The sequence below is a fragment of the Pholcus phalangioides genome, unplaced genomic scaffold (assembly GCF_987345545.1).
Source record: "Pholcus phalangioides strain wild (caught in Gottingen) unplaced genomic scaffold, Ppha-v1.0 ptg000009l_1, whole genome shotgun sequence".
In the NCBI taxonomy this organism is placed as follows: Eukaryota; Metazoa; Arthropoda; class Arachnida; order Araneae; family Pholcidae; genus Pholcus; species Pholcus phalangioides.
In genome coordinates, this window is record NW_028301602.1 from 16,163,410 (window position 1) to 16,178,207 (window position 14,798).

Here is a 14,798-nt window from a genome sequence, read left to right on the forward strand (position 1 = left end):
CTATGCTCTAACAGGGTCATAGTTCCCAAACTTTTTGTCCTGTCGCATCTTCTTAACAATGTGTTTATCTGATCGCCCCCCTCAGTCAAGCGAACCCTTGGGATCCTATGTTATTTATCAGTAGCTTCTATTACACCAACCATCTGCAACTTCTATTACACCAACCATCTGTAGCTTCTATATCCCGCCGGACCATTCCATCGCTCCTGAAGGGTGATATTGCCCACACCTTGGGGAAAACTGCCCAAGATGAATATTTTGTTACCCCTTCTCCCCGTTATTTTGTTATATTTGTCTGTCCGATTGAACGACTTGTTAGCTTACCCCTGACGTGGGCAACAAGCACGTTGAAATGCACGATCCCAAGAGAGAGTATTGCTGAGTCAGTATCGTGATGGTCCGAGTCAACCTTGAATGACATCTGTATTTCATTAATCTAGAGTGAATTATTTAATTAATTCAAAGATTAATTTTGACAAGAAATTTCTGCAACATATTTCTTTTGAATAATTTCTCAATCTTTAAAAACCCATTTCAAGTTATATATGCATATTATAATTAATCAAATCAATCCATGTTTGATTTCTGAATGTTTATGATTTGATAGAAACTATTGATGAGTATCGCATTGTTTGGATTTTGGTCTGACAAATGGAAAGATACCGTTCAAAAAAAATTTATTTTATTTAAATAATAATATATGTACAATCATCTTTATTACAAAACATTAAATTACATATTTTGTAAAAAAAATTAAATAGTAGTGCATTTCTTAAGAATAATTTATGTATTTATTTAGAGTAATGAGGATGATGCTTATGATGAATGATGAAGTACGTCAGTGGTTCTCAACCTGGGCCGCATGGGCTCCCTTGTGGTCCTGGGATATTCTGGGGAGGGGGGACACACGAGGGAAAATCAAATGAATGTGGAGAGAAAAGTGGTGAAGGGGACACAGATAGTTGTGAAGAGATACAAAGTTTTCAAGTGAAATATTTTGGAGTAAAAATATGTCTACTTTCAGAATCCAGCAGAGCTGTCATTGGAACCAGGGTGATCTTTATCTATGCTCGCATAGTGGGCATGGCCAAGGCTCTCATGTCCATAGGAAGTCTACATGATAATATTTCATGCTATATGATTTTCAAGTGTAAAAATGAAAAACTGCAAGCTGCTACTTCAAGCTAACTATGGGGGCCCAGAGAATCACTTTGCCCAGGTGCTCATGATGTTTAGACGGCCATGCATAGAACCCTGTTAAGAAGGTTCACTCCAGCCCAGGGTAGGCACGTATCCATGATGGTGTCTAGAGAGACGATTTATTATGTAGGTTTATTGGATCGTCCCGTATTTTACCCAGATCTATTTCTCCGCTTATAATTAGGTTCTTGGTTCCAGTGATCAGTGTTTCATAGAATTTTTCTTGAGTAAATGCAATTCAATAATTAGAAAGGGTCTCATTCCCGGATTAGGGTGGGGCCCCGGATAAGGTGGGAAGGTAGACACGAGAAAAAAATACGGTACAAAGGGAGCACATAAAAAAGGTTGAGAACCTCTGAGGTAGTTTACAAATAAATGAATAAGGGTCGCCGAGTCAATCGACCGATCGATCACTTGTAATATGCAGGAGCAGCAGGGTATGGCGCACCGTACCCAACATAATCATAGTAATGCATAGAATGATGTCCGTGGTGATCATGATGGCCATGATGATGATGATGACCCATTTCGTGATGTTCACCTCCGTGGTGGTGAACCGGGATAGGAACATGGATTGGTATCGGGTGAGAGTGGTGATGACCGTGGTGATGGTGGCCGCCGCTCTTATGGAGAAGTTTTGCGAGGATTCCGGCTGCCAGGAGCATCTCGATCCCTCCTTGATTTTGTCTTCTATGAGCGGTGACTTGCAAAATATCTGACGATAGCAGGCAAAACACCAATATCGATGCCAGGAAATTGAATTTCGTCCTCATGTTTTCCTCTAAGAGATGTTTAACGTCTATAAGAAAAAAAAAAGAAGAATAAAATTAGATACATTTTTGGCAGTGACTGACCGCATATCATTCGATTCAATTACCATAACGAATGCCTCGATCGGTTAGTACATCTACAATAATAATCTTTTATGTACCGATAAGGATCGAAAAATCAATTTACATACATACGAAAAGTTGATTTCATTCGAAATTCATAGAAATATTTGCATAATAATTCTGACAAAATTGATCACAAGTACTATTGAGAAGTCTTTCCAAGTTTTCCTCATAACCCTCCCATGTTTGTAAACATAATTAAAATAATTTGATGTATATAATCAAACTATATATGGCATAGGGGTGCATGATCTTTTCGGATACGAGGAAATTTATGCCACTCGCGGACCAGAAACAAGTAAAAATAGATGACCATATGATCTTATTTTACTGGACGTTTCCATAATTTTGGATGTCCCAACTTTTCAGATATAATGCCCTGTTTTCTACATTATTTCGACGAGGTGTACATGAATTTTTGAAATGAAGAATTAAGATTATTTTCATGTCACATAAATTGTGATATGATAATTATGACTGTATAACTTATAAATTATAGTGAAAAATATATTTGTCAAATATATACTTTTTTTCGGTGAATTGCATTTTAATTTATCGGGACTTGTTGTATATAACACTCATAATTCTCATTATTTGTGATTTTTCAGCAATTTCAGCGATGGGTGGCAACTTTACATGTATTTGACAATTTTTGGCTGTAATTGACAACTTTACTTGCATTTTTCGGAGATGATTGGAGATATTTCGTATTGATCCAAATTTCTTAAGCACTTGTACCCATTCTTTTATGGTCAGCCTCGGTATTTATTGAGTTGTGTGTGTGTGTGCGTGTGTGGTGATATATTTCTAACGGAACGCGTTTCGCGGGTCGGATGGAATCCCTTGGCATATAGATAGAACTGCTCACAACCCCGGACTGATACAAAGCAACTCAATCCTTTCACGTCAGATGAAACAACGGAATTAATGTGCAGCATATGGCCCGCGTGCCAGGCATTGTGCACCCCAGATATAGTTCATTCGGGTAATATGGAATAGCTGCTGTGGTGGTCGAGTGGTCACAATGACGTTCTTGCATCGCGAGGTCCCGGCTTCGACGTCCCTTCCCCGTCGCCACAGTGGTGGTCGGCTGAAGTTGGTTTTCTGCGGTTCCCGACTTTGGGGCGCGAATGCGAACCGCTATCCCCGTTAAAAATTCTCGCCACCGAGAGAAACAGGCGTACAACGATACAATTACTCAATCATTACACTTCACTCATTATTCGAAAAATAGGAGGCAGATAGCAGCAACAACAACAACCATTACACAGTAACAAACTTCAAGTTAGGTCGACAATATGTACAAGCAGTGGAATATGGAAGAGGTGCATGTATGGTTTAGTAGTAGTCGAATCCCGTTACAACGAAATCTAAGAGACCAGAGAAGTTACTTCGTAACAACGAAATTTGGTTACAAAGGAATTCCAGATTTTTACATTCATCGTTATTCGGTACAAACGGGTTGCGCCCTTTGATGGTGACATGCTGTCATTTGCACTGGATCTCATGTGGTTGTATTTCTACGCAAGCTTATCTGGGGGATTAGAAAATTTTTCACTATAAAACGAGATTTTTCTGTTATATAAAGGTATTCGTTAAAATGGGAATCAACTGTATAAGTTAGTAATATCAGAGATTTTGGGTTGGAATACCTTTTCAACATGGAACGTTTAGTAAGACAGAAGAGGAAACGAGTGTGTCTATATATAGAAATATATACAAGCAGTGGATTGTTTATTTGCTTGCTATGTTCATATAGCAAGTGTTGTGCATGAATAGTGACAAATAACGTGTTAAATTTTTTTTTCATTTTTGTTTTAATTTTTGAACATATTCATATTATTAAAGGAATTTTATTTATTGGTGTCAGTGTCATATTACTCGAATAAATTTGGAATATTTCGAACTGGTTTGCGTTAGTATGTTCCAGTCGATGTCAGATAATATGAATGGATCACATATTCAACATTTGGGAGACTGATAAAACTCATGGATATTAATATAATGTCTTATGTGGTAATATCGGGAGCATCAAATTCCTGCTCGCGACATTTTAATGGTGCTGCCCGAGGTATAATGTAAGCTGCAATAGTAGTAGTAGTAATCTTTTGTTCTGTTGTTATAATTGTGATGCGATGTAAATTGTTTTGTAAGGTGAATTGTTGACCTCGGGGCCTATGGTACTCCTGGGGTAGAATGTATACATATTTATATTTGTGGTGGTTTTTTTTTAAATTGAGAAAATTGATGCTCCCTCCGGGGAACCCCCGTTTGACGAATCACATTTGCCAGGCCGGGGTAAGTAACTGATGTATAGGAAATATGTGTCCTGTCCTCTGTGGGCCCACTTTGACTGTTTTGTCGTAGATTGGGAAGATTGAATTGCGACTCTTGTAAATAGATTATTGTACATATATTATTATTATTACCATCATCAAAAACAAATGATGAAATTTTCATTCTTCATTGTCAGACTCAATAAATCGTGTTTCTTATCAATTCGAATTAGTTATCTTCATTTAGAACCCCCCCCCCCATATTCCAGTGGGGTAAAGTAATAATTTCCCCCTCTCCGCCCATGGGACCCCTGCTCTTTTGCATATTACCCGACACAATTCCATATTACTCCAATAAATTTCATAGAAATACATGTTTCAGGTTTCTACGATGTCTTGAATCATTGAACTGGAATAATCGAAAAAAAATAAAGGTGGTATTACATACCCCCCGAATGTATTATATTTCTATAAGGCAAAAGGAATATCTACTTATAATCAAATAAGATATTTCTTTGGCAGTTATTGACCACATATTATTCGATTCAATTATCATAATGAATACCTCTGTTTCGATCAATACATCCACTAATAATTAATTTTATTAGCAGAAAAGGATCTCAAATAAATTTATATCACATAGGAAAAAAGTCTCAGTTGATTTCATTCGAAATTTGAGTATATTTTTGCATAATAATTCTAATAAAATTGACCACAAGGGCTATTGAGTAGTATTTTAGTGAATAGTTTTCCCCATGAGCCTCCATGTTTGCAAAAAACATAAGTAAACTAATTTCATGCATATATATAATCAAATCACATATTTCTTTTGTAGTGACTGATCCCATATTATTCGATTCAAATTACCATAATTACTATATCTGGGTCGGTCAGTGCGTCCATTAATAAAATCAATTTTATAAACCGATAAGGATCTCAAATCAATTCATTCCGCGTATAAAAAGTCGATTTCATTCGAAAAATTTATAGAAATATATGCATAATAATTCAAATGAAATTGACCACAATGGCTATTGGGGAGTACTTTAGTGAATAATTTTCTTCATAAACCTACATGTTTGTAAACAAATATATAAACTTTATACATTATATATTTCTTGTTATACCTTCAGGAAGTAATAAAAAGAAATATATTATATATATACAGGAAGAAAATATCGAATAAGGAAAAAAACTACGAAAAGATGGAAAGATTTTCGGGGTAAAGGAAAGTATAAGAAAAGAAGCAGAAGATAACCATCTTTATTTCTAGAAACTTCCTTAAGAAATGCAACCAACGCCTTTCATTTTCTCTTCCAGGGGGAAAAACTGAGTAAAATATATTTTCTGTGACAAAATATATCATCAAGTAAAAAGAAAAATGCTTATGTCAGAACTTTAAAAAAAAATTTTTTTTTTTGAAAAATTACCTCACTAGAATTATGGCCATAATTACCTTTCATGGACTAATTAACAAACCGTGAACTGAATAAGTTCACTTTTTTGGGTGTTTTTCTTCTTTTCTTAAATGATCAAATTGTTCCTTGTCGGGACGGATTTAGGTTTTTCATTATTTAAACAAAAAATATTAGAAATTACTGAAATTTCAAACAAATGCGCTTCATATTTTACTGCTTGACGACAGAGAGGTAACAGCCCTACAACGGTACAAATATTCAATCATTGCACTTCACTCAAAGTTAGAAAAATTGATGGAAGATGAGAGCACTATAACAAGCGTTACACAAAAACAAACTTCACGCTAGGTTCGCTACATATACAAGCACATGACAAAGGTCTTCTTCAACCACCTGATTATCTCTTCACTGAGACTGAGCGACGGGCCATCATTATCTGCTAGGAAGGAGGGGGATGCATTCATGATCTTAATATTCGAATAATACGGAATACTGAGATCATACCAACACCTTCTACAGAAGAAAGCCTCCGCGCTAAGCTTGTGACGTCACTGAAGTCATTGATTTCACCTATAGCCATTGAATATGCTACAAAAAAAGGTAAAGATTTCGCATACGTCCGCTTGCTTTATCCAATGGCTACAGATGAAATGGGCGACTTCAGTGACGTCAAAGCTTCGCGCAGAGGCTTTCTGCTATAGAATGCGTTGGTTCATATAGGGTGCATAGGAAAGTTTCTTTATCCTTGAATAACTCGAGCAACATTGATCCTAGAAGCATACTTCCAATTGGAAAATTAACGTATAGATCTCAGATACGTCATTCATATTGCAAGTTTTATAGTTAGTAAAACAGAAGAAATAAACTTTTTATTTGTAACCCTGTTCTAAAAAAGCCCAATAAAAGAGTTGTGTTTCCCCTGTTTCTCTTGAGCGCACCCATCCTCAGGAAAAGCTTCGAAATCTCCTCTTGGAGATGTGTGAAGTGGGATATGTGTTACCAGTCTATCAATGTCAATCTCTCTCTCTTAAACCCAACTCTGCTCTGATTTATACTTGCAAAAAAAAAAAAAAAAATCCCTTGAGACACCAACCAAAAAAATGCATGCTTATAAGTCCAATATCCGCTGATTTAGTTGAACTGAAAATTCTTAAAATGATAGAAAGAACGGCATATAAAGCGTAGAATGCGATTGTTCGTTAGTTTTTGGGTTCAAATTACTCTGATTTAAAACTCAAATCGCGATTGTAGTTTCATAGTGGAGTCGATCGTTTCTTCAGTGATCAAGGTACCACTTGAGCGCCATCTGTTCATGTAATTACGACATTTAAAAGAAATAAGATAAAAACTCATGATCTCCCTCTATTTCTTTGAGTTATTGATAACAACAACGTAGTAGAGGCAGCCAGAAACATAATTCAAACATATCAGTGAACATTGCAGCTAAAAAAAATAAGACATTTTTTATGGATGGGGGGGGGGGGGCAGCTCAGAATTGGCAGGGCAACAACTTTCTAATTGGAAGTTAGAGAACAGCTGAGACCGTATAACAATTCAGATTTTTATTCTGTGAAACAGTGTATTTTTAATCTTAAAATTGATGCAGGGTGATTTCTGAACACATTTTGAAACCTGAGATTTCTATGGCTTTGTATAATTTTTATGCATTTTCCATATTTCACTGTTTTACTCAATATATCATATTTTTTATTGTAAGGCATATTTTGGATCATTATTTTCCGCATTTCAAGCATAACAATAAAAATGTATTTTTTTCTCCAAGCTTCTCTCTTCCCTAACTTCATTTCCCGCAATTTGCGATTTTAGCAATAATTGACAACTTTATGTACCTTTGACATAGTTTCTGACAATGATTGGCGATTTTTCGGCAATATTAGCAAAACTATAAGCAATTTTATTTGTGTACCTTTGGCATAGTTTTTGTGATTTTCTGTATTTTTCTCGAGGAAATATGGTCAGCCTATTTATTTATAAAAGTATATTTTTTAGGTTTTATGGTATATTTTGTTTTTTAGTGCATGAATGAATTTTTTATGGAGCATGTTCGGTCGTTTTTGCTACTGATGGCAGCTAAAAAAAATTGTCACAGGAAAGTGAGGAGCTTAATTTCAAAAGAGGAACATTTTCATTTCTGTTCGAAATGCTCTTTTTAACGGTTTCTGAATCTCTGGAATGAGCTCTATCGGATTTTGCAACCGAGTTTATTCCAATGGAAATATTTTTGGTAAAAATTTCAATTTAAAATTATTCATTCCTAACAAAAGGGACGATATCCACCTCGCTCAATCATTTCGGTAGTTTTTGGTAGAACCTCTCGATGACGACCACCTATGGGACCTAAAATTTTTGTCCGTAACGGAGAGTGTCAGTTAATAGATACTAAAATACATTATGAATCCTATCGACGTAATTCAAAAAAAGTGTCCGTTAGTGGAGGTGTCCGCTAATGGGATTGTCCATTATGGGAGGTTCCACTGCAGAATGATTGTGTTTGCTAAGTTATTGACAAGAGTGTGATAAGGGCTACCTTCTAGGGCTAGGAAAAACCTTCTGGAATCAACAGTTGACATAGAACTTGCCAATTTTTCAGACTTGATCAGCTTCAATTTTAATCAAAAAGGGTAACATTTCCACTAACTTCCTTTCAGAACGGAAGTTTTCCAAAATTTGAATGTAGATAGCTCCCTTGAATGTTGACCAATAAATATAATATTTAAGAATTACACCACTCATACCAGAAATCCATTAAAAAAAACGTAAATATTTTACAAATATGCAAGATGAATATATTTATATGACTACAATTATAATGCAGTCACGATTATCATAATATTATTTATAAGCCATGATAATAATCTTGGTTCTTGATTCCAGAAATTCAATGGAACCTTGTTGAAAATAAGGGGAAAAAGGGACATTTTATAAAAAAAAAAGAGTTGGGACTGCCAAAATTACGAGAATATCTCGTCGAATACGGGTCATAAGGCCAACTTTTATGTGCAATTTTGTGGCCCGCGAGCAGCAGAAATCCAGCATATCTGACTCGCGAACTGCAAAAGGTTGCACATTTCTGATCTAAATATTTTCCCCTCAGGCCTGATTGATAGCCTGAGTGTTTTGGAAATTTGTTTTACGGCATACCGCAATTCAACCAGAGGCCAAATTTCCACTTTGCGTAACTGAGATATTCTAAGGCAGTTGGGTTCTTAACCTATGAGTCATGACCCAAACTTGGGTCAGAAGGCCTTCCGAGATGGGTCGTACAAGTCCACTTACAGCCAGAGATTCTTGAGCTATGGGTCACAACACAAACTTAATTTGTATAAGTTTCTAGATGAGTCCTACAATCCATTTACAGTCTGTTATAAATACACTGCCTCACTGGTTTCATTAATTTCAAAGAGCAAACAGTCCCATGGGTTCCAAAGCTGATCTTGTACATTATGGGACGTGATTGAAAAAGGTTTAAAAACCCTTGAATTAGCTCATCAAAGTAAATAAAATAAAATTGGGGTAGACTGTGTCATTGACACGGCTTTAAGTTTTGACGAGAATACATTTTTTTTTTTGTGCCTTGAATAGCGTGATAGGTACTGACATAATGGAATTATGTCATTATCATCGGCTTTGTCTTTTGGGATAGCTTACAAATGATACCAGCGTCTATTTTCGTTGTGAACTGCTCGAGATAGGCGGGAAGATGTATTATAACGGGAATGATATCATGGAATGCACCTTTGCAACGTGCATCTGATGATACCATTGATTTTGACTTGCGTCGAATACTTCCTGAGATTTCAAAGAGTTTCAACACAACTTTTTGCGGATGCTCCGAGAATCATTTGATGATTTGAAGGACGTCACGTCAAAAGGATAACACTCGGGTTCGAATGCTAATCACTCATCTACCAGCAGACAGCAACAATGTGATTCAACAAATGGATATCTTCATCTCAATCTTGAGTGAAATCTTACAATACACTGCTGCAGTATTGAAACGTCTATTGAAAATCATTCGAATTGCAGATTTCACTCCGGTAAGACGCCTTCGCGTCCGACCTCCAAGGAAAAGCCTCACTTTGAGGTCTAACCTAGACTGAAGTAAGTATAACAGTTTCTTGTGCTTGGGGGGGGGGGGGATTGACATGGTTAGGTAGCTTTGGGAGGATTTCCCAATGTTTTCGTTTGACTCTTTTGTGGCTCGTTGTCTTCCCTGTTAGATGGGGCTCAGCTCTGTGGATCAGCGAGGTACCGAGTTGGTTGACCTCCTGGCTGGTTGAGTCGAGAACCCTTTGTGTTCTCGAATATCTCTCGCATCATTGGAGGTCAGTCGCTCAGCCACTTACACTTAACATCGTCGTGGCAATGGTAACACGGGCTAGTGTCTTCTAGTCATTGTGCCAGTTGGTGCCGGGTTTTGAGGTGGTGGGTTTACTGACCCAGAGCTGAGCCCAAATCATTTTGTTCAAAACTGTACTCAAACGTACACATTTAAAATACTGTATTCCGTAGCCGAAACTGATTTCACATTCGCTTAATGTACAGGAAGACTTTTGCATGGGGGCCCGTGATACTGTTTGGACCAGTGGTTATCAACCTTTGGAAGCCAGCGGCCCAGTTGATTTTCTCTTGTGAGAAGCTCGGTCATGATGGAGATATAAACATGAATAATTGAAACGGCGAACCACTCACGGTCTGGTTTGACTAATGTCAGGGCCCGGTACCTTGTCGCGGCTCTCGACGGTTGAGAAACATGTTTAGATGATTATACCATCATCATGATGATTATATAATCATCATGCCTACCTCGTAATACCGGATATACGGGCCTAATTCGGTTTTATGTCATCGTTCGTCGTAGAGTTATGGCTTCAGTTTAAGAAATTCTCAAAATGTGTCCAAAAATCGCCCTGTGCCACTTTGTGTCATGAAAAAAATCTACATTTTTATTCGGACAATCGGTCTTCAAAAACCTAATGAGAAAGTTGTTGCCCAATCTCCCCTGAGGCTAAAAAACACGTTTCCAAGTGCAATATTCACTGAGCTATTTGATTTGAAAAATCGGAGGAAAGTCGGGAAAGAACAGCATAAGCTGACAGATACTTGTTTCCCTACTTTATGCTGTTCTTTCCCAACTTTTCTCCGATTTTTTAATTCAAATATGTAGTCGATTATCGAGTTAGAAACGTGAACTATTTTTTGTTGGTCTCAGGTACAAAATGCGATTTGTGAGAATGTCTAAAACTGGAACCGTTCCTCTGCGACGGACGGTTGGTGAGATAAGGGCCGAATTAGGACTTACAGAACACCCTGTATGAACAGGCCAAATCAACCCTTCGTCGTATGCATAAAATAAAATTGTATGATTTCATTCACACTAAAGTTATTTCATATCCTAATTGCGACCAGAATTCTACGATAGAATGTGAAAAGGGTAGTCCAGGGGTCTCCGACGCATGGCCCGTGGGCCACATTCGGTCGTCGGAGCATATTGCATTTTCAGAAAATGGTTGAAGACATTGAAAAAAGATTATTTCTAGAATTCATGAAAGAAATAATTTCGTTATGGTGAAAGAAATAAAGATTTCGGCAACGGGCTTGAATGTGTTTTTTCTATCTATTAACGGTTACTCCCCGTTAGTGGACGCTTTTCTCGGTTCCCAGGGTGTCCGCTATTTAGAGGTTCTGTCGTACATGGAAATGTGATTTGTATTTGTGACGGCGAATGGTGCGATGTTGTCGGATAGAGATCATTTTCTATAAATCAGGGCTTATCTCTATGTGTCCAAACTATGGTCACATGGGCTTCCGAGATGGTTATACATATCCATTTAGAGCCGAGGAAGCTTGAGCTATGGGTCGTGACCCACAATTGAGTCACAGGGGTTTCCGATATGGGTCGTAAAAATTCGCTTACAGCAAGGGATTCTCGAGCCTTTAACTGTGAACCATGACTCTGACTTGATTCGCTATAGCTTCCTAAATGAATCGTGTAAGTCCACTCGAAGTCCTTGTATATAAATGCACTTATTTCATCACTAGTGTCACTAATTTCGAACAACAAACAGTTCCATGGAGCTTTTTTGGTGGTTTCTGGTCGCGGCTGGGAAAAAAAATTTAAGGACTTCAGTTCTAAGGGAAGCACGGGTGAAATTCAAATGAAGGTAGGGCCTTGACAGGTGTTATGGGGGGGGGGGGGGCTTCAAAAAGCTTTGAAAGAACACAGGGTGCCCTTTCGGCCTAAGTCCTAATGCGTCCTTATCTCATCAACCCTTCGTCGTAGAGATATGGTTTCAATTTAAAAAAAAAAAAAAGGAGTCCAACATGTGCTCAGAAACCACGTTGTACCAGTTTTTTGAAAGTGGTGCGGGAAGGGGGATTTTGCTGACACGGAAGAGCAGATGGGGGGTCTCGAAATAGCAAATGGAATGATAATAAATTATAAAACAATATCCTATAAATCGGTAAATTTCTGTCGCAAATGATTTTTTTTTCATGTTTCGTATTCCACTTTATGAAAATTGTTCTTTTTTCAGATAATAACTTACTCACAGCACTCAAGAAATGATAAAATGGTTAGAATTTATGACTGTGTAAGAAATGCATGTTATTTATTCAAACTACTATTACAGATGTCACTCTTCCGACGATTTATAAAACATCAACATCATTAGCTAGCCATTTAGAGTAAATGCATACCCAAATTGATGTTATCATCAAAACATTCAGACGCAACTTACTTTTTTTGGGTTGTAAAACGGTAGAAAAATTTCCGCAATGGCGATAGATCACAATATTATGGGGGGCCAAAAAAGAGGGATTATTATAGACATTGACATTTGAAGGATCGGACACCCTCCACATCTCAGGAATATATCGAAGCGTTCCTTCCCGAAGGATGATTATTATTGTAGACAACATTATGTCACTATTATTATGTCATGAAACATACGTGGTGGCTCATACATTCGTAAATAATTTGAAAATTCATAAAAATGAAGTAATGAGTATATTTGAATGTTGCGAAAAAATTCATTTTCACGAAGAGGGATATTCTTCTAGTGCAGAAAAAAAATCAGTTTAAATTTTTGTCGATAGATGTTCAGGGAGACTAGTCCGACAGGAGGGAATAGACCTGAAATTTTCTTCAACCTCTTCCTTATCCGAAACGTCGTGGCTCGCAATAAAACCATTATGTAAGCTCCAGTAAAAGGAAAGTTCAGTAATGAGTTGCCAGCCGTACACCCTGCATTTCATAGGACTCCGAGTTGCATATTTCTAGTGGTTTTCTTTCGCTCACTGCCCTTTATCGACAAAATAAAAATTTTCAAAAGTTTTTCTCTTGATCAAAAAAAAACATATTCGAGAGAATAACTTTTTCGCAAACCGCATTAAAATATACCAATCCCTTGAATTTTTATGAATTTTTAAACAATTTACGAATTTATGGGACACCCTGAACTTTGCCAGCACCCTACAGCTTCTTAACTAATGACAGTAAATTAAACCTCAAAAATCGGAGAAAATAATTTTGCTCATTTAATATAAATTTTATACAGCCTTTTACAGCTCGGATAAAATAACTCATTTTCTGATATAGAAAATGCCAATAAATTGAAAATTCAATATTCCATAACTCGGCTTATATTTATACCTCCTTTCATGTGCTCTAAACAGTTTTCTTTAGTTTTAAACAATTTTCATTCAACTAAATGGATGTTTGATTGATAAATTGGTTTACCATGTTGTTGATGATGTGATTTTATCATGCCACAAAAGGTGTTAACTTTTGAAAGTTTACAAAAAAGAAATATTTAGGATGTATATGAAATATTGTGTTGGCATTAGCATAACATATCCAATCTTGAATATATATACCAATTTTAAAATGAACCAATGTCTATATATATATATATATATATATATATATATATATATATATACAAATAATTTTTTCAATGATATTTGAACTACTGAAACATAATCTTCAGGTTAGTGATCCCCCATGTTCCCATGTTTGTAATGAGATTTAGTAATACTGAATTACGCAAGATATACAGAAAATTGGATGTTGTGTGAAAATGTCTAACATGTTGATTTTTTAAGGATGGAAAAACTGATCTCTGTCTCTAACGGGAGCCGAAACCGGATACATCCTTTGCAGGACGAGTGCTCTCACCACTAAGCTACAGAGGAGATAGAGATTGCCCTTCATTGGAGCATTGTATATCTTGCATCAAGTGAAGAGCGACATCTTGTCATATAAATAATGAATTAGACAATTAATCACATATAGCTGTTATTGAAGATCTAAAGCTTATGTGTGGGAGAAATAAATTCAAATTTGTAAATGAATTATTCTAAAATTTATTTATGTAAATTCTAATATTAATTTTTTGATGTTCAAAAGTTGAACACATGACGTCAAGTGTTTATGCCTACAATATGTATATGCATAATGAATTGATGTATACATGTAACAACAGTTTTCGTGTGTGTGTGAAATTTTACATAAATTAATGCAAGACATTATCCAAGAAATATCCACCCTAAATTTCCCACGAAAAATATGAAATCAAAGCTAACCTCGATCACTCACGATTAACTGCAAATTTTAAGAAACCCAAAACTGCCCATAACACAACATGAATGTGAAATCACAACTCACCGTCAGAAACGAAATTAATAATCCAAATACGTACAAAAAGAACCGTTCGAAATGAAATCTGCCTTCAACAACAAATATTCAAAAAGTGGGATGACTTTAAATACCATCCATGATTTTCAGTGTCTATCCCAAAAAGTAACATCAGGGAAAAAGATACAAGAGAAAAAAAAAAAGAAGAAAGAAATCGAAAAATAGAAATAATTTAGAAAACGAATACAAAATCGTCACGCCATGTAACCGATAAAACACTCGATGATGATAATAACAACCATACAAAAAAGAAATAAAAAGAAGAGAAAATTGATCATCAAAAGAGTAAACA

At 36.3% G+C, this 14,798-nt stretch overlaps 1 protein-coding gene across 1 annotated transcript; it reads right to left on the minus strand.

Annotated features, from left to right (window-relative positions):
• Nucleotides 1-707: 707 nt before the first annotated feature.
• On the minus strand, nt 708-14,589 carry LOC149082109 (uncharacterized). Its single transcript, XM_089236860.1, has 2 exons — nt 14,511-14,589; nt 708-1,999 (listed from the first exon to the last, which is right to left on the minus strand). The coding sequence occupies exons 1-2, from the start codon at nt 14,581-14,583 to the stop codon at nt 1,611-1,613; spliced, it is 462 nt and encodes a 153-aa protein (XP_089092986.1). The 5' UTR covers nt 14,584-14,589; the 3' UTR covers nt 708-1,610.
• Nucleotides 14,590-14,798: the final 209 nt, after the last annotated feature.